The 21,077-nt window shown below is 38.9% G+C and overlaps 1 protein-coding gene across 4 annotated transcripts in view; it reads left to right on the forward strand.

Annotated features, from left to right (window-relative positions):
- Positions 1-458: 458 nt before the first annotated feature.
- Positions 459-21,077, forward strand: part of ANKRD28 (ankyrin repeat domain 28) — a 189,378-nt gene continuing 168,759 nt past the window's right edge. The window contains exons 1-2 of one of the 4 annotated variants that reach the window (XM_038570775.1): positions 514-560; positions 11,231-11,338. In XM_038570775.1, the coding sequence (XP_038426703.1) occupies positions 11,337-11,338 (2 nt within the window). In that variant the 5' untranslated portion in view covers positions 514-560; positions 11,231-11,336. Of the gene's footprint in view, positions 561-11,230; positions 11,339-21,077 lie in introns of all 4 variants that reach the window. The other 3 variants (XM_038570777.1, XM_038570776.1, XM_038570780.1) reach the window with 3 other exon arrangements.

A 21,077-nucleotide genomic window follows, 5' to 3' on the forward strand; every position in this document is an offset into this window, starting at 1 on the left:
ACCCCTCGCCGCTTCCTTCTCTCCGCCCCCTCCCTCTCCAGGAGGGTGGGGGGGCGCGGACGGGCGCGGCGGCGTGGCCAATGGGCGCTCGGCTTACTCTGGCCTCTCCCCCGCGCGGCCGCCAATCGCGGCGGGCGGTGGTGGTAATATTGTGGAGTGGAGTTTGGATGCCGCCGCTGCCGCGGGCTGGAACGGCGCGGCCGCGGGGGCTGCCGGCGTATTTCGGGAAGGGGGCGTGAGGAGGCGGCGGCGGCGGCGGCGGCGGGCGGAGGCAGCTGAGAGAGAAAGAGAAAGAAAGGGAAGGAGAGGGCGGGGGAGTACCCGGGGGAGGCGGGACCGACCGGGCTCCTCACCTCTCGGCGGCGGCGGCGGCGGCGGCGGGCGGCCGGGGAGGCGGCACCGCCCCCTGCCCGCGGACTCCTCGGCGCAGCCGGCCGCCGACCCGCTCGCTGCCCCCCCCCCCCGCCCCGGGGCAGCGGCCGAAGCTACGGGGGCGGAAGCGGCGGGCCGGGGCGGCGGTGGAGGCGACCGCCATGGCGTTCCTCAAACTCCGTGACCAGGTAGGTGAGGGGCGGCGGGGCGGCGGGGCGGGATCGCGCCGCCCGGGGAGGGAGGAAGGAAGGGAGGGAGGGAGGGCGGGCGGGCGGGCCGGCGCTGTGGGCCGCCCGGGCGCCCGCTCGGCGGGGTGCTGCCCCGGGCACGGGCGCGCGGAGGCCGGGCGGGGGCCGCGAGCGACCGGCCTGTCAGCGGAGCCGCCGCCGGCTGAAGCCCACGTGCGGCCGGGGGGCTCGCGGGCGTCTCCGGTCGCCGCCGCGTGAGGGGCGGGTCCCGCGCTGGCCGCCTGGGCGCCCGCGGCCGGCGCCCTGCCGGGTCGGCGCCTCCTCTCTCCTGCCAGGTGAGGCTCGGGCCTAACAGGTGGCTTCCCGCTGCTGGGCGGGAGCGGTGCTGGCGGCCGTGACCTCAGGTCACGACCTTGCAGCCGGGTGGATTGAGGCGCTCTCTCCCCGGGTTAAAGGCGGTTGCTTCTGCTTCGGGACGAGTTAATTCAACCTGCAAGTTCCCAGACTTGTTTTCTGTTGCTTTCTCGCGCCCCATTTTGGTTACTTTTCTTGACTTTGGAAGAGCTGGTCAGAGAATACTTGAAGTGCCGAAAAGAGTGCCAGTTGTCTCTTTTGGACTGAAAACAATTGTGTCTAGGAACGAAACCGCAGCTGTATCAGAATGATTTGTACGTGGAAAGATGGATAACAAGGCTTTCGGGCGATGCAGAGGCTTTCAGAAATTTGAATCCCTTCTTTAAGGAAAGGGAAATCAACGTGTGGAATTTACCGAGTGGCGGTGTTACAGTGCTGAGAATTTATTTTTGCCATTTTTTTAAACAGATTTAAAATCTGTTTTAAAAAATCGGGCAGATTTGAGGGGAAAGTAATTGGCATATATTGGGGAAACTATTCTTAAAGCGAATACCCCTTTTGCAAAAACTGGGGAAAAACTTGAGATGTCTTTTTCTTTTTTTTTTTTAAACATCGTCTATTAGTGAATATGGTGCTTTAAATTCTGAATCTTGGTATCATCAATTCTCTCATTTCATGAGTGAATTTTATGTTTGATGTTTAGGCCATTGGCTTGACTTGTTTATCATTAGTTATCAAGAAAGTTTTAGCTGTTAACATCCTCAGGAATGAATTGAAAAACCCTGCTGTTCACTGAAGTTTATACATTGTATTTCAAATGATAGAACCGCATTGTTCAGTATGATAGCCACTAGCTTACATGTGGCAACTTAAATTTTAACAATTAAAATTAAATAAAAAGTTCACAGTCTTTTTTTTTTTTTTTTAATTGAGTCTTGTAGCCACATTTCAAGTGCTTGGTAGCCACGTGTTATTGACTATGGTATTAGCACAAATACAGAACATTTATATCAGAAAGTTCTGTGGGACAGGACTGTTAAAAGACAAGTAGAACATAGCTAATTCTTGCTAATTCCTGTATAGTCAACTCACTTTATACTCTTAAAGGTGTAAAACTCAAGATCAAGTCTTTAATCTTTACCAAACTAATGGCACTTTGCGTTTCCAGAAGTCACAGTTGAGGTAATGATTGATTTTTGTTTTGTTTCTAGTCCTGCACATTTGAAAAAGTAATTTTTGCAATTTGGATCATAGTGTGCATTAGGAATTTGGTGAACTTTCTGGAGACTATCCCATTTTATTCACCACCAGGTTTAAACCGAAACAAGATTATGTTTTTCTTGGACATAAAATCCAATTGCACCTTTGCATTTGTGTATTTAGGAATTGCAATTATAAAGCAATTGGGATGCTACTCCAGTTTTATGTAGTACCTATTAATACTCCGGTGGTGATGATCTATAAAATGTCACCTGTAAACTTAAGGATACTTGGGCAAGTTAAGTGGCGTGGCTCAGAAGGGGGAAGAACATTGAAGCTTACCTCTAAACTACTAATTGACTCGTCTGGTTTCTCTTTTGGAAGACTTTGAGAAATGAATTTGGTTTGCCTATTTCAGAGGGATTAGCTGGTTTAGAAGTTGTCTTGTATGTTGATATTTTATTGGCTATTTGAAATGATAGTAAAAATGAAATGGAATACAAATACTATTTTAATCTTTCCTATCTACGGAAAAAGGACTTCAGCAAGGTGATTTTATTTGGAGGAAAGGAGAAGGATAAAGATGCAGAATTTTAAAGCTAGAAGGTCCTTGATGTAGTATTTAATTCAATCTTCATTTTACAATTGGGATAAGAAATAGTTCAAGCTACTTTTTTTCTGTTATTGCTATATTCAGATTGTATTTTGTTTTCTTTTAGCTCTGTAAATATAGCCTAATACGTAGAACCTACTAATGGGTAGGAGTCGTTCTTTGTGCACATAAGCATCAGGTGGGTTCTAAGTCGCTTAAACATAAAATCAGTGAATAAATAAAGCAATTTGTTTTCATATCCAGTAATCTGGGAAGGCAGCTTTCCCCCTTTTTGTGGCAACACCTTAATAAGGGGGTAAGGACAGGATTGAGTTTTCAATTGGAAATAAATCTAATTGCACCTTTGCATTCATGAATTGCAGTTAGGAGTGTAATCGTGATGCTGCTCTGATTTGATATAATATCAGTACTCAGTGTAGTGGTAATAATGTGAAATGTCATCTGTAAACTTGAGGACACTTAGGCAAGGACTCGGACTAGGGCACTACTTTTTGTTAGTAGATGAAAATAATTTTTAATTGTAAATGAAGTGAAAATAATTTGTTTTCTATTTGTAGGACTAGAAACATGAACTTTTCCCTCAAAATTTCCCCCACAATAAAGTGTCTAGACAGCATGGATCTCTGACAAGTGTAGGTTTTATTCAGTAGGTATCACTGTGCAGACTTTTGTCCTTGCATTTAGTGAAAATGTCATATGTGATTACATTTAAATTTTAAAAATTTTATTTATTTTCTAGTTTTATTGAGATATTGACATAGAACATATGTAAGGATAAGGTGTAAGTATAATGATGATTTGATTCATGTATATAATGCAAAATGATAATCACACTAAGGTTAATTGACACTACCAGGGGCACCTGGGTAACTTACTTGTTTGTGTCCGACTCTTGATTTTGGCTCAGGTCTTGATCTCAGGTTTGTGGGATTGAGCCCTGCATTGGGCTCTGTGCTTAGTGCAGAGTCTGCTTGTCCTTCTCCTTCAGCTCCTCCCTCTGCTTACCTGCATGCAGGCACTCTCTGTTTCTAAAATAAATAACTTAAAAAAAAAAAGTTGACACTACCATCTCTCACACAATTACTTTGTGTGTGTGTGTGTAGATAACATTTAAAATCTACTTTTTTTTTAACAACTTTGAAGTGTGTGTGTGTGTGTGTATATATATATATATATAAAATTCAGTATTACTAATTATAGTTAGCATGCTGTACATTAGATCCCTGGAACTTATTCGTAGCTGGAAATTTGTAACTTTTGGCCAGTTGCATAATTACATTTTAATTTATCAGCAGTGATTCATAGTATGCTCTAATAAGAAAGAGAAGACTGTTTAGAAAGAGTGTTTAGGATGTGTAAGTAACGAACTCACAACTGGGAAGTGGAATGGCAACTGACAATTGGCTTTAGTATCTAGAAGACAGTAGCGAGTAATGGAGATTGTGGCAGATAGGAGCAGATTTGTTAGTTGCTGCTTAGCTCCAGGATATTGTTGCTGTGCAGGTGTGCCTAGTATTTTTAGAATTCCAGGTTTTTTTTTAGGAAGCTAGAGATCCAGATAGTTATGAGAAATCTCTCTATAAATTGAGAGATTTGGCAAGGTTGGGAGTTAAACCATTGATAAAAACTTAAAGCTATAATTTTACAAATGGTTTGGTAGGGGACCAGTTTGTAATCACAAGTATAGCTCAGCTTCAGAAAACAAACTGCAAAATAAGATTTCTATTTTGTCTTTTTTTTTTTTTTTTTAAGATATTTATTTGAGAGAGAGAGATAGAGAATGCTCATGTGTGAGTTAGGGGGATGCACAGAGGGAGAGTCTCAAGCAGACTCCCCACTGAGCTCTACAAAGGGTTCAATCTCAGGACCCTGAGCCGAAATCAAGAGTCAGAGAGGCCTACCTGACTGAGCCACCCAGACATTCCAAAATTCCTATCTTAAAAGAACACTTTTCTTTCAGATAGTCAAATGGCCATAAACTTTAAAAAATTGAGATATAAAAAAATTAAGATATAATTTACATACCATAAAAGTAATCTTTTTAAAGTGTACAATTCAAGCCAAAGCAAACTTGAGAAAGAAGAGCAAAGCTAGAGGTATCACAATCCCAGATTTCAAATTATACTACAGAGCTATAATATACTACAGAGCTATAATAATCAAAACAGTATGGTACTGGCACAACAGTAGACATATAGATCAATGGAACAGAATAGAGAGGCCAGTAATAAACACATGTTTATTTGGTCAATTAATGACAAAGAAGGCAAGAATATACAATGGGGAAAAGACCATCTGTTCAGTAAATGGTACTGGAAAAACTAGATTAAGTATATGCAAAAGAGTGAAACTTGACCACTCTCTAACATCATATGCAAAAATAAACTCAATAGATTAAAGACGTAAATGTGAGACCTGAAACTGTAAAACTAGAAGACAACATAGGCATAGTATATTTTTCTAGATATGTCTCCTTAAGCAAAGGAAACAAAAACAAAAGTAAAATATTGGGATTACCCCAAAATAGAAAGCTTTTGCACAGTGAAGGAAGCCATCAACAAAAAAGACAGTCTACTGAGTAAGAGAAAATATTTTCAAATGATCTGATAAGGGGTTAGTACCTAAAATATGTGAAGAATTTACACAACTCAGCACTCGGGGGGCTGGGGTTAATAATCTGATTAAAAGATAGGCAGAAGACATTTTCCAAATAAGGCATACAGATGGCTAACAGACACATGAAAAGATGCTCGGTATCACTCATCATCAGGGAAATGCAATAAGAAACAGTGAGATATCACCTAACACCTGTCAGAATGGCTAGAATCACAAAGAAAAGAAATAAGTGTTGGTGAGGATGTGGAGAAAAAGGAACCCTGGTGTACTGTTGGTGGGAATATAAATTGGTGCAGCCACTGTGAGAAACAGTATATAGGTTCTTCAAAAAATTAAAAATAGGAAAACCATACAATCCAGTAATGCTACTGAATGTTTACCCAAAGAAAATGAAAATGCTAATTCAAAAGGGAATATGCACCATTTATTTCAGCAGTATTTACAATAGCTGAGATATTGAAGCAACTATCAGGTGAATAAAGATGTGTGTCTCTCTCTCTCTCTCTCTCTCTTTCTCTCTCTCTCTCATTCTCTCGCGCGCGCACACACACGCACTGGAATATTCATCAGCCATGAAAAGGACAAGATCTTGCCACTTTTGACAACATGGACGTACCTTAGAAGGTATTATGCTAAATAAGTCAACAGAAGACAGATACTGTATGATTTCACTTGCATGTGGAATCTAAAGCAACCAACCCCAAAAAGCTGAAACAGTCCCATAAATAACTGTTGGTTGCCTGAAGGGAGGGGAGTGGAGGATGGGCAAGGGGATGAAGGAAGGAAGAGGAACAAACTTCCACTTATGGAATGAATAAATCACAGGGATTTTGTTTCAGCATGAGGTATATAGTCAGGAGTATTGTAATAACAGTGTATGATGACAGGTGGTAGCTACACTTGTAATTGTAGCATAATGGATAGAGTTGTTGAATTGCTGTATTGTACACCTGAAATCAGTGTAACATAGTCAGCTATACTTCGTTTTTTTTTGTTTTTTTTTTAAAGATTTATTTATTTGTTTATGATAGAGAGAGAGGGGCAGAGACACAGGCAGAGGGAGAAGCAGGCTCCTTGCTGGGAGCCTGATGTGGAACTTGATCCCGGGACTCCAGGATCTCGCCCTGGACCAAAGGTAGGTGCTAAACCGCTGAGCCACGCAGGGATCCCCTATACTTCGGTCTTAAAAAAATTCAATAAATAACACCTCCAGAAATGTGTAGTTCAGTAGTTAGTATATTCACAAACTTGTGCAACCATTATAACTATGTAATAGAACTATGTAATTCCAAAACATTTCTATCCTTTCAAAAAGCAATTAGCAGTCACTCCCCATTTTCCCTCTCCCCACCCAGCCCCTGGAAAGTACTAATCTATTCTCTGTCTCTATGAAATTGCCTATTCTGGATATTCACATAAATAGAATTATTCAATATGTGACTTTTTACATCTGACTTCTTTCACTTAGTGTAATATTGTTAAGGTTCATATATTCCTGTAGCATGAATTAATCAGTTGGTCATAAACTTTATATCATGTTTAAGAGTTTCTTTTAAAGAAATTTCTATACTTTTATGCTGTTTCATTGCTTTTTGCAGTGTGCAAATGTATAATCTATTTCTGCCTCTATTTTCTGAGTTTTTTTATTTGTTTATTTTTAAAGATTTTATTTACTCATGAGAGAGAGAGAGAGAGAGAGAGAGGGGCAGAGACACAGGCAGAGGGAGAAGCAGGCTCCATGCAGGGAGTCCAATGTGGGACTTGATCCAGGGACTCTGGGATCACGGCCTGGGCCAAAGGCAGATGCTCAACCGCTGAGCCACCCAAGTGTCCCTCTGAGTTTGTTTTAAAACTGAAGTTTTAGACTTTGCATTAGTACTAGAGGATAGTTTTTACATTTGGGTCATTTTTGTATAGGAGCTGCCTTTGTGTTCTCTTCTGGGGTCATTGGGTAAGGATTCTTGATATGTTGAATAATATATTTTTTTTTTGAACAGGGTTAGCGTATATCAACAAGTAGCTATTGAATAGGTGACAATAATTTGACTATTTTGGATAGTTAGTAAGCTCTCACTTGATTAAGTGTCCAGTAAGGATAGAGTGTTATTTGACTTTTCAGGAGAAAAATAGATGATCCTTGAAAAACCTTAAAATTAGGGACACAGAATATGTGAAATATATATATGAAATGCCTGAAAAACACTTATGCTCAGATATTCAGTTACTGTATATTGAGTCCCCTTGCTTTGTGCTGTAGACTGTGGGCACACCTCATTGGTGTGTGTAGTTGGAAAGGTTGGGAGATTAGCAAAATTAACAGTGACTACATTTTGAAGTACTTTAAATATAAGGCTTAGAAGTTTGGACTTGATTGGAAGGTGCTGGGAAGTTGTCATAGGTGGGCTTTCTTAATCTAGGGTCTGTGAAGGGCTTTCTGAAGGAAAGTGCATACATGTGTACTTAAGAGGCCTCATAATTTCTACTAGGTCCTCTGACAAGTCCATGATACTTAAAAGTTAAATAACCACTACATTATAGTTTTAGAAGAGTGAATTACAGAGGACAAACAGGAACACCTGAGACCAGTTAGGTGGCTACTGCTATAATTCAGAACATATGTAAAACATTTTAGTGCAAGCCAAGTACATTAAGTACTAAGAAGTTTGAATGGGAATGAGTACATCTCTAAAGGATCCACAAAGCTATATTAATGGCTCACTTAAGTGTAAAACTAAGAGTGTCATATCTACTGACAGTTGACAGTTTTTTTTTTGTTGCATAGTCCCAGTAGGGTAAATTATTATTATTATTTTTTAAGATTTTATTTATTTATTCATGAGAGACACAAAGGGAGAGAGAGGCAGAGACACAGGCAGAGGGAGAAGCAGGCTCCATGCAGGGAGCCTGACGCGGGACTTGATCCTGGGACTCCAGGATCAGCCCTGGGCTGGAGGCAGGCTCTAAACTGCTGAGCCACCCAGGGATCCCCGCAGTAGGGTAAATTAAATATGAGAATACAATTAAACATTGATAATTCAAGTAGTTAGATTTGGTTTATATTAGGTTTTCCAGCATTTTATCTTATTTCCTTTTTATTTTTCATTCTAATGTAAAATTTATATTCAGTGAATGCACCTCCTGTGGGTTGAAGTGAGATACTCCTGGAGAAAGTTTTGTGCCTGGAGAGAATAGTTTAGGGTTAAGTCTTTTTGTTCTGGACAATGTATTCTGTGGATAATTTACATTAAACATACACAGTGATAATCATAGAATTATACAGTACTTCTCATTCAAAGCAAAAATTAATGAAATATTCAGTTACTAAACCAGTAATGTTTTAAAGTGTAACAGTACATTGTACATAATGATTAAAGTTCTCAAGGACTTCAAGTTTAATTTCTACTCCTACTCTCCAGTCCCAGTTCTTAGTTAAGTGATTCATCCACCTTCTTTATGTGATACTGATTTTTTAAAAAAGGATTCTTCTGTGTGTATACTGATTGGCATGCAAAACTAAGTCTGAATAGAATTACTCCCACAACTTTAGTGGAAAGTTCACTTTTGCCTAGTAAATTTAAATTCAAATTCTTAATTGGTGATGGTTTTCTTATTTATTATAGACTTAAAGGTATGTCTTTTCTACTCTTAAGGATTGAAGGCCACAGATAATATTAAAACATACAGCATGGGACAGTTAAAATACTTAAGGAAAATCAGGAAGCAGTTGCTTATGAAACATATACTTGTTCCAGAGCCTAGAGTGAGAGTTATTATGATGCAGTACTACATTTAACTTTATTTCTTGTTACCTAAGGTACCAACCCCCCACCCCCCAACTTTGTATCTTGTAATAGGAAGTATAAATTAGTCTGGAGAGGCAACCTTTTCTCTTGTATAAGTTTCTGGATTAAAAAGTTTGATAGCTGTTTCTTTTTTAAAGAGCTTTGCTGTGATCTAATTAACAGACCAATTTAAGTTATACAGTTCAATGGTTTTTAGTATATTCATAGAGATGTATGAGTGTCACCTCAATCAATTTTAGATCATTTATCATGGTGAAAAGAAACCTCTTACCCCTAAACTATCATTCCCCCAAACCCTCATCATTCCTAGCCCTAAACAACTACTAATTTATTTTGTTTCTATTTATTTGCCTGTTTTATGCAGTATGTTTGCAAGGCTCATTTGTACTATAGTGTGTATCAATATTTTTATTGCTGAATAATATTACATTGTATCATACCACATTTTATCTGTTCATTCAACAGTTTATAGGCATTTGGATTATTTTGACTTTTTGGCTACTCTGAATAATGCTGCTATGAACATTTGTGTAAAAGTTTTTGTGTGGACATAAGTTTTCATTTCTCTTGGGTACTTAGGAGTAGACTAGTTGGGTTATATGGAAACTCTTTATTTAGCCTTATAAGGAACTGCCAGTCAGTTTTCCAGAGTGGCTCTATTATTTCCAGAGTGGCTCTATTATTTTACTTCCCCACTGGCGGTACATGAAGGTTCCAGTTTCTCCACATCCTCAGTAACACTCTCTTTTTTTTCATTGTTGTCATCCTGGTGTGTGTAAAGTGGTATCTCCTTGTGCTTTTGATTTGTATTTCCCTAATGACTAATAGTGTTCAGCCTCTTTTTATCAGATCCTTTGCCTATTTTTTAAATTGGGCTCTTTGTCTTTTCATTATTGGGTTGTAGTGCTTTATATATTTTAAATGCCAGTCTCTTAGAAGATACATGATTTGCAAAAAATGTATTCCATTCTGTAGGTTGTCTTTCTACCTTTTTTTTTTTTTTTAAGATTTTATTTATTCATGAGGAGGGGTGTGGGGGGAGAAGCAGGCTCCATGCAGGAAGCCCAATGTGGGACTCTATCCCGGGATTCCAGGATCACGCGCTGGGCCGAAGGCAGGCGCTAAGGCAGGCCCTAAACCGGCTGAGGCACTCAGGGATCCCCCCTACCTTCTTGTTAGTATTCTTTGAAGGACAAAACTTTTAATTATGGAGTCCAATTTGTCAGTGATTCATAGGATTTTGACTAGGGGGGCTAGGTGGATAGGACATGCAAGAAGAGGAGTTGACTTGAGAATGAGATGAATTCAGTTTTGGAAATATTGAGGTCCCAGTGGGACAGTTAATTGGAAAAATTATTACAGGAGGCAGTTAAATGAGAGGCGGGGCTTAGAGAAATGTGTTTTTCATGGTAATTGAGGTGAATGAGGTCATTTAATGAGATAAGTTCTTGGCCAAGGAGAATATAATGGAGAATATGGAATGGGTGGAGGAAAGGAAGCATGAGAAACTACCAGAGTTAAGAAAAAAGCATGGGGAGACTACTATCACAGGCCAGTAGACTGAAGAATTTCCCAAGTTCTACCTATACTGTGCTCTTCTAGACACAAAGGCTCAAGTTTTTCAGCACCTTTTAGCTTTCTTTTTATCCAGCACACTGTTAAAAACTTTCTGTGGAAATGTTTTTCCTTGCCCCAATTTCTTTATTTTCTAAGCCAATAATTCCTAAGTTGGGCATACATTGAAATCAGTTGGCCAGCTTTAATACAGGATTTTGGGGTCCTATTAGATATGCTGAATGAGGATTACCTGGGGTAGTGTCCCAGAATCTGTATTTGAAAACCTCGTAAGGTAAAGAGTGGTTTGCTCTTTACCAAGCTTGTTTACTTTTTTTCTTGGATCCCAACTAACTTATTTTCCAGCCCCTCTTGCATTTGGGGATGGCCCATATGATTGAGATCTGGCTATAGGAAATTAAGCAGAAGTGTTGAGTGTTTCTTCAGCCCTGGCAAATACAAACCTTCCTTGAACAATCCTTTCTTCTCTCTTCTCCTCTCTCCTGCTGGCTGGGTGTTGTCTGCCAAAGCAACTTTGGAAATGATGGGTCCAAGAGAGCTGAACTTCTGTCAGCCTGGGTCATCTCCAGCCTCTTCATGCCCACAGCTGATCATTAACATGGATTTTTGGACTTCATGTAAGCATGAAATAAAAATAAACTATTATGTCACACTTTGGGATATATCTATTATAACATCCATTGTTACTTTAATCCACATAGCTCCTTAGTTTATTGTCCAAATTCTGTTTTGGGATCATCCATTGCCTGTGGTTTCTACTATTTTATATTTTAAAACTCATTTATATGGTAAGTTAGTCTTCAGCTGTTAACCTCCAGACCTTATACCTAAATAATGTGTTTTCTTTGTAAAAATTTTCATGGAAATGATTATAATTAACATCCTGATTATTTTATTATATAACACTTATGTGCCTGCTACCTGCTGGTCCTCAATACTAGGGGTATACCTGTGTATAAAACATGATCACTGTCTTCTAGTGTGGGATAAGATGGAATTAGATAAGGGCAGTTATCTTATGTGTGCTTTGAGAGCATCAAGGGAGAAATGGCTGATTGAACCCAATGGTGGAATTGGGGGGGGGGGGTCCTTGAAATTTTTTTTATTTTATTTTTTTTTGAAGTTTATTTTAATGGGATTTTATTTACCCATGTTCCTTTTATAATTTTGTTTTCTTTCCTCCTCGATGTATAAGAGCCATATATAGTCTCTATAAAATATTTTTAGAGGAGCAAAAAGTACAAGTGCATTTCTTGTAGATTTGTGTACATGTGGGTATTTTGTTTGAGTGTATATTTTTTCTTAATCTCTACTACCAAGAAAGAATAGAATGCTTTATTTAGAAGAATTTGCAGATCTTAGTCCTAATGCAGATTATATTGTTAAACATTTACTTTCATTAAAGTCTTTTGTTGTTTGTTTTGTTTTTAAATAAGTATTACATGTTCTCTTTTTTTCCTTTCGAGGGAATTTTCTGATTAGAAATGGTGAAAGGCAGAATGGACCTGCCTACTATTAGTATTGTATTCTTACTAGTGTAAATTAGGAAAAAGTCAGATAATTCAAACAGGACTTTGAAAGACTGTGTGTGTGTGTGTGTGTGTATGTGTTAATAGGTAAACAATAGTCTTCTATATTGACTAGTTCTCTGAATGGTGAGAGGCTTCCTCCACTTTTTTTTTTTTTTCCTCCTCCACTTTTTAAAAGCTTACCAGTGTGTAGTTCCAGAGTGTCACATTGGGTCTTGCCAAGAGTGAGGAGAGTGTCCCTAGGAGAACTAAAGACAGCTAGGCAAGCGATAACCACATCCTGAAGGAAAGGAGTTGAATTTGATGGTTGAAAACAGCTGACTTTCAAGGGATGTAAAAGCAAACTGCAGCATCAGGAGTGAGCAGTGGAGTTGAAACCAGGTGAATAGGTCAGATTAGCAAGTGTAGTGTTTGTCAGGTAGATCCAGTAAGTAGCCTAATCCAGGATATAGGCAGGTGGTTAGAAACTAGCGTGTCTTTGAGGGCTTGAATGATTTGTATAGAGAACATATCTGGAATCAAGAGACTTTAGGGATGCCTGGGTGGGTCAGCTGTTGAGCATCTGCCTTCAGCTCAGGGTGTGATCCCAGTCTGGGGATCCAGGGGATCGAGTCCAGCATCGGGCTCCCTGCGAGGAGCCTGCTTCTTCCTCTGTCTATGTCTCTGCCTCTCTCTGTGTCTCTTATGAATAAATAAATAAAATCTTAAAAGAAGAGAGAGACTTGAATAGATGAGGTCAAGGGGCTGTAACCTTTCAGACCTTCTCATTTGACACCATAGCAGGGACAGTGAGAAGGAACCTGGTTGGAATATTTCCCATTTTATAAACTAGTTAAGAAGTGTAAATGAAATACAGTATAGATGTACTATAGAAAGGTTTTGGAAGATTTTGTATATGTTAATCCAACTCATTTAACAATGAACAACTTCTCTATTTTAATGAAAGACAATAAATTGTTTTAAATATAGTCTATTAGTAAAACAAGTTATTCTTCTTTTACTATAAAGCTGAATTTCTACATAACACCTTCACTTAAGTTTAGATAACTGCTTAACTATTATAGATGGTCAGTAACACGGATTATTTTGGATGTCTTGGTGCAATATTGGTTTTAGAAGCTCTTATGTTTTGGCTATGGAATTAATGCTTTTGAAATGTCACTAATTGCCTTGTTTGTATTTTCTTTTCCTTATATAGCAATTTCTAGCTTCTAAGACTTCTCTTGGACTATAAGATTCTATTATGAAATCACATGAACTTTTACCTACTCACCTTGTAGTTTCTTCAGCATCTTGGAGCTACAGTTTATTTTTTATTTTTAAAGATTTTATTGATTTATTTATGAGAGAGAGAGAGAGAGAGAGAGAGGCAGAGACAGGCAGAGGGAGAAGCAGGCTCCATGCAGGGAGCCTGACGTGGGACTTGATCTTGGGTCTCCAGGATCACCCCCTGGGTCGAAGGTGGCACTAAACCGCTGAGCCACCCGGGCTGCCCGGAGCTACAGTTTTGAACATGAAATTTTTCTCTGACCACAGCTTCTTTCATTGCTAGTTCTCCCGCTTTCTCACCCACAGTGAACCTGAGCTTTGCTGTATTGGAACCAACTTTACGTAGTCTGCTAGGTCCAATTTGGCCACAAACTGGCCTCTTGAGAAGCCTTGACCTTCCGATTTGAGCATTACTGGTTAGGGTGGTATTTTGTGAAGCACGGGACAACTTTTACTACTGGTGTTTTTCTTGAGATATTTTTTGTGGGTGACCTATCACTAGATGTTGACTGATACTTCCTTGCCTCCAGTCCAGATCCTGAGTAGAACTCGGTATTTAAGCTTTCATTTCTGCTTTTCCACCTAGCTATCTGCTTTCTTTTAGTGCTTTGATCCAACCTCTTGAGCCTCTGCTCCTGTCTTACACAATCTCTTCCCCTTCTTCTCAATCTTCTGCCTTTTGCTACTTGTCCATTTTCCCACTCTCACACGCTTCTCAGACTGGACCCTTTTTCTCCTCAGCAAGCCTGGTTTTTTTAGTGGGAACTTTCCCCTGCAAGTCCTTCCCTTAGCGCTCTCATGTCAGTCTTATATCCTTTCCTCTCTGCTCTCTACTCTTATCTTTAGCCCTGACACTACCCTTTAAGCTTATAGCTCCAGACTTTTCTGCAGTTTTGTCAGGCAAAGAAGCAAATGACTCAAAGAAAAATCTTAAGTAAATAAGAGTGGATATCACCATATATGAATATGGCAAACAGTTACGATAATCTTAATTGAATGTCTGAAATGGTAGAGCATGTGTTTATATTTTATTTATGTATTCATGGGAGACACAGAGAAGCAGAGACATAGGCAGAGGGAGAAGCAGGCTCCCTGTGGGGAGCCTGATGTGGAACTTGATCCCTTGGACCCAGGGATCATGCCCTGAGCCAAAGGCAGAAGCTCAACCACTGAGCCACCCAGGCCTCCCAAGTATGTGCTTGTAATTGTGGCTCATTGATTGATCACCTTTGTGACTTTGGGCCAGTTACTTCACTTAAGTTTGAGTTTTCTCATAAAGGGAAATAATAGTGTCTATCTCACAGATTTGATGAATTAAATGAGTGTATAAAACCTCTGATACATAGTTAGCCCTAGTTAAATGATAGCTATTATTGTACTGAAAATGACTGGCTTGAGAGATCTCGGCAGCTACTAAATCTACCACTGTTTTACTGTGTGATCTTGGACAAAGAAACTAAATCTGAGCCTGAGGTTGGTTGGTTGGTTTTAACATCTTTTTAAAGATATAATTAACATAGCACAAAATATACCCATTTAAAATAAACAAAGGAGTTTCTTTTTTTAAAGTAAATTCAGAGTTACGCAGCCATCACTACAGTCTAATTTTTTTTTTTAACATTTTTGTCACTGAGAAAGAAGTCCCATATCCAACAGTCACCTCATTCCTCCTAAATCCAACTCCCCCAGCCTGCCTTTCCCTCAGCCTTAGGCAACCACTAATCTGCATTTGCTTATTGTGGACACTTCATATAAATGGAATCATAAAATATGTAATCTCTTATGACTGGCTTCTTTGACTTACAGGGCTTCTTCAGAGGTTCATTTATTCTGTAGTAGGTATCAGAACTTCATTTCTTTTTATTGCTATATTGGGTTATTTCCACTTTCTGAATAAAATAAAATGGGCATAGAGCTATCTTCATTGAATTGTGAGAATGTTGATAAAGTGCCTATTATGTAGTAGCTGTTCAATAAATGATCACTCACTCAAACAGTTTAAACTCCTATATTCCCTTGACTTTCTCAGTCAACCTATAGATTACTTCTACAATATTTATTCTCCTGTTTCAGCTCTGGGACCACTGGAAATTGGTGAAGGAAGTAATGAAACCAAGTTGAATATACTTCAGTTTTTTGATGTCTAACTTCACTTGCACCCTCAAGGCTACTTAATCCTTATCATTCCTCTTCTGTATCTATTAATCTTTAATTTCTGCCTTCTCTATTTTAACAGGTAGTTGTATCTCCTAATTGACTGAAAAAGAGAAGTCTACCTACCCATTAAGCTTTCTTATTGATCTCCTTCCTTATTGCAGATAATTTATTTCTATACTTTGCTTTTTTCCTTGATCTTATTTTATTTTGATTGAGAGAAATGAAGATATATATTCATATATATATGAATATATATATAAAATATATATATATATTTTTAAAGATTTTATTTATTTACTCATGAGAGACAGAGACACAGGCAGAGGGAGAAACAGGCTCCATGCAGGGAGCCCGACGCGGACTTGATCCCAGGTCTCCAGGATCACGCCCTGGGCTGAAGGCAGCACTAAACCGCTGAGCCACCGGGGCTGCCCGAGAAAGAATATATATTTTCTTAGAGCATTTTCTGCTGTAATCCTAATCATAGTTTCATCTGAGATTTAGATGTATTTCTTATTTTTATTTTCTCATATTTTTGCTTTTCTATTCCTGCTCTCACACATTGTTATATATTGGTGTCTGGATGCACACTACTTATTAATCAAGATTCTAATACTCAGAGTGGGCAAAACCAGGTAAGCAACACCCCCTGTAGGACTCAACCTTAACAAGGCTTATTTCGGTTTGGGTATGCATGTATTACAATATAACTTTTAAAATATTGCTTACTTTAGTGTAAAGTAGTAAATCAAGTTCATTTGAGTTGAAATTTTTTCATTAGAATAGAAAAAACATTTTCTTTTTTGTTGTGTTATGTTAAGGCTAAGCATATGTAATATTAAAAAAAAGTATCCTTTTATTATTATTCCTGGAGACAGAAATCTGATTCACCCTTCAGGTAGTCTTCTCTCTGAACTAAATTGATTCTAAAATATGCTAAATATTCTAAAATATATATTTTTTAATTCCTGCAAATGTTTTTATTTTAAACTCTTAGATGAAATTAGCCACGCTATGCTACTCCACAGAAAGTAAACCTATGCATCTACACTCATAGAAAGAGTCTCTTCCTGGGGCGGGGGGTGGGGGGGTGGCAGGCGGGTGGGAGACGGGAGACTGTCTACAAAGGACAGTGTACAGTGAGTGACAGGAGGGGGCGCCAGACAAAGTGTCCTGCCCTTGTGTTTGTAAACATGATTAGATTCTCATAAATCACTGCACATGCAGAAACATTTGTCAGAAATGAGTATACGTCTACATGTTTTTACAGCATGACCCTGATGACCCAAGTGTGAGCAAGTTCCACTCTCACTATGTGCCTGACCACTGGTGTTTAACAGCACATAACCCTTCTGGGAGCAGGAGGTCAGAAAACTAAAGTCAGTTGGTGATGCTACCTTAGTGGAGCCGACAGGAGAGGCCCACATCACTGTACGTGAACGAGCAGCACAAAAAGCTTACATTCCTGTGTCCATCCTGTCAGAAGATCTTTCTTTTTATCCAGTTCAGTTCTCTCCAGCTATAATTCAGTCATTTTTTTTTAAACATTTTATTTATTTATTTATAGAGACACACAGAGAGAGAGAGAGGCAGAGACACAGGCAGAGGGAGAAGCAGGCTCCATGCAGGGAGCCCGACGTGGGACTCGATCCCAGATCTCTGGGATCACGCCCTGGGCTGGAGGCGGCGCTAAGCCCGCTGAGCCACCAGGGCTGCCCTATAATTCAGTCACTTTCCATTGCTTTGTCTACAGTAAGGATCCTGTATAGTTGATCAACCTTTCAACTTGGATTCAGGGAGCTAGTACTTGATTAGAGCAGTGGTGCCTTCTTTTCTTTAATGGTTTATTAAGGTATAATTTACATACCATAAAATTTATCTGTTTTAAGAGCACACTTCAATTATTTTAGTAAATTTAAAGGGTTTGGCTCCCAGCAGCACCACCCTCCGGTTTTAGAAGATTTGTCACCTAAAAAGATACCTATTTTGGAAAACCTCAGTTCTCCTCCTATGTGTTGCTCTCTTATTGTCACATTACTACCATACTCATCACACTTCTACACCAGATGGGTATCCTACAATTCAATTCAATTATGACATGTTGACCATAGGTTAAGGGCTTAGTCCTATGAGAATGCCCCCTCCCCCCCTTCTCTGTAGATGCTAGTTGCAAGTCCAGGTGCTTCTGACTGGCTGTAAATCAGAAGTTCCCAAATAATTTGCTAGAATGGCTCACAGAACTCAAACATTTTATTAACTATATTACTAGTTTAGTACAAAAGGATGTAACTAGGGAACAGCCAGATGGACGAGATGCATAGGGCAGGGTATGGAGCCTTCATGTCTCAGGGTGTGCCACTTTCCCCAAATCTTCCTGTCTTTACCAACATAGAAGCTTTCTGAACCCCATTCTTTTGGGTTTCTGTGGAGGTTTCATTACATGGGCACAACTGATTAAATCATTGGTCATTGGTGGTTGAACTCAATTTCCAGACCCTGAAGTCAAGAGTAGGGGTGGGGATGGGGGTGGGACTGAACGTTACAACTGTCTAATCACCTTGGATGGTTAACTTTGGGTGGGGGGTGGGGTCCCAAAAGTTAGCTCATTAACTTAACAAAAGACACTTAATGGCTCAGTTCCTAAGAAGTTCTAAGGATTTTAGGAGCTCTGTGCCAGAAAAGGAGAATGAAGATGAAATATATATATATATATATATATATTTTAAATGTTTTTTTTATTTATTCATGAAAGACACACAGAGAGAGAGAGAGAGAGAGGCAGAGACATAGTCAGAGGGAGAAGCAGGCTCCATGCAGGGAGCCCCTTGCCGGTCTCGGTGCTGAGACTCTGGGATCATGCCCCGAGCTGAAGGCAGACACTCAACCATGAGTCACCCAGGTGTCCCCAAATATATATTTCTTATTAAAAATCACAATATCTCAATACCTCATGCCCATTTTGCAGTCACTTCTCATTTGCTCCAGGTGATAATAGTCTGTTTCCATGATGTGGCTTTTAGACCTTTTATGTAAACAGAATTGTATGATCATTTTGTCTGGCATCTTTCATTTTGAGGTTCATCCATGTTGTAGCATGTATATTCTTTATTGCTCAGTAGTAATTCATTGTATGGCTATACTACAATATTTTGTTTATCCAATTACCAGTTAGAAATTTGAATTGTTTTCAATTTCTGGCTATTATGAATAAAGTTGCAATGAATATTCATATGTAAATCTTTGTATAGACATATGTTTCCATTTTTGGGGAAGATTTATAGAAGTGGAATTGTGGGTCATATTGTAAAGTTTATGTTTAATGTTTTAAGAAGAGTCAAACTGTATAATCCCTATTGCATATTGCTGGATTTGGCTTGCTAATATTTTGTTGAGAGTTTTTATATCTTTATTCGTTGATAATGAGGATAATGTTGGCTTCATAAAATGAATTAAGAAGTGTTCTCTATTTTTTAGAAGAGTGTGAAGGATTAGTATTGTTTCTTCTTTAAATATTTGATAGAATTGAGCTGTGAAGCTATGTAGGCAAGGACTTTTCTTTGTGGTAAGCTTTTAAATTGCTAATTCAGTGTTTTCACTTGTTATAGGTCTATTCAAATTTTTAATTTTCTTTTGAGTTTTAGTAATTGTGTCTTTTAAGGAATTTGTTCATTTAATCTGATTTGTTGGCATAAAGATGTTCACAGTATTCCTTTATAAAACTTTTAATTTCTCTGAGGTTGATAGTGATGTACCCCTTTTCATTTCCAATTTTGGAAATTTGTCTTCATTCTTTTTTTCCCTCAAAGACCATTTTGTTGGTCTTTTCAAAGAACCAAGTTTTAGTTTTGATTTTTCCCTATTTTTCTTTTTTTAATGGTATTGATTCCCCTCTAATATTTATAACTTATTTCCTTCTGCTTGCTTTGGGTTTAGTGTTCCTTTTTTTAACTTCTTAAGATAGAAGCTTACTCAAGGTCTTTCTTATATTGCTGCATGCAACCATAAATTTCCCTTTAAGCACTGTGTTAGCTATCCTCTAAGTTTTGATGTATTTTATTTTTGTTTTCATTCAGTTTAGAATATATTCTAAGTTCTCTTGATACTTTGTCTTTGACCTATAGGTTATTTAGAAGTGTCTTTAATAACCAGACATTTGTGGATTTCCCAATTTTTAAAAAATTTAATTCCATTGTTATTGAGGAACATTTCTTGTATTCTTTGTATCATATCTGTCATTTCATTTTTCTTTTTTTCTCCACATTAAAAACATTTTTTTTTAATGCATTTGAGAGAAAGAGAACCTGCGAGAGCAGAGCAGGGGGAAGTCAGAAAGAGAGGGAGAAGCAGACTCCCGGTTGAGCAGGGTACCTGATACAGAGCTCCATCCTGGGACTCCAGGATCGTGACCTGAGCCCAAGGCAGATGCTTAACAACTGAGCCACCCAGGAGCATTTTTTAAAAAAGATTCTACTTATTCATATGAGAGAGAGAAAGAGAGAGAGAACATGAGCAGGAGGAAGGGCAGAGGGAGAGGGAGAGGCAAACTCCCTGTTGGGCATAGAGCCTGATATGGGATCCCAGGTCCAGTGATCATAACCTGAGCCAAAGTCAGGTGCTTAACTGACTGAGCTACCCATGCACCCCTTCCCTGCATTTTTATAACAATTTAGCTTAAGAAATTCAGCATTGTTTTTTGAATTATTATCCGTACCAGAATGAGTAAGATATATACTTTTATTTAAAAAAATTTTATTATTGAAGCATAGTTGACATATAGTGTTTTATTAGTTTCAGATACACAGCATTGTGACTTAAGAGTTCTATACATAACTCCAGGCTTACCATGTGCGGTGTGGCCACCCATCTGTCACCATACAACATTATTCCAGTGTTACTGACTATATTCCCTGTACTGTATTTTTCTCATCTTTGTGACTTCTTTTATAACTAGAAGTTGGTAGCTCTTAATCCTCTTTGCCAATTTTGCCCATCCCCCCCATTCCCTTCACCTTTGGCATCCACCAGTTCTCTATATTCATGAATATTTCTGTTTTTTTGTTTGAGATTCCACATACAATGAAATTATAGCTTTCTCTGATTTATTTGACTTAGTTAACACACTCTAGGTCTGGTCTGTGTTGTTGGAAATGACAAGATCTCATTCCTTTACGGCTGAGTAATATTCCATTTTATGTATACATTATATCTTTATCCATTCTTCTATCAGTAGACACTTAGGTTACTTCCATATCTTGGCTATTATAAAGCAGCAGTAAACACAGGGGTGCATATTTCTTTTCAGATTAATATTTCATTTTTGGAGTAATGGAATCCTATGGTATTTCTATTTTAATTTTTGAGGAATCTCCATCCTCTTTTCCACAGTGGCTGTACCAATTTA

This window comes from Canis lupus, chromosome 23, assembly GCF_011100685.1.
Source record: "Canis lupus familiaris isolate Mischka breed German Shepherd chromosome 23, alternate assembly UU_Cfam_GSD_1.0, whole genome shotgun sequence".
In the NCBI taxonomy this organism is placed as follows: domain Eukaryota; kingdom Metazoa; phylum Chordata; class Mammalia; order Carnivora; family Canidae; genus Canis; species Canis lupus.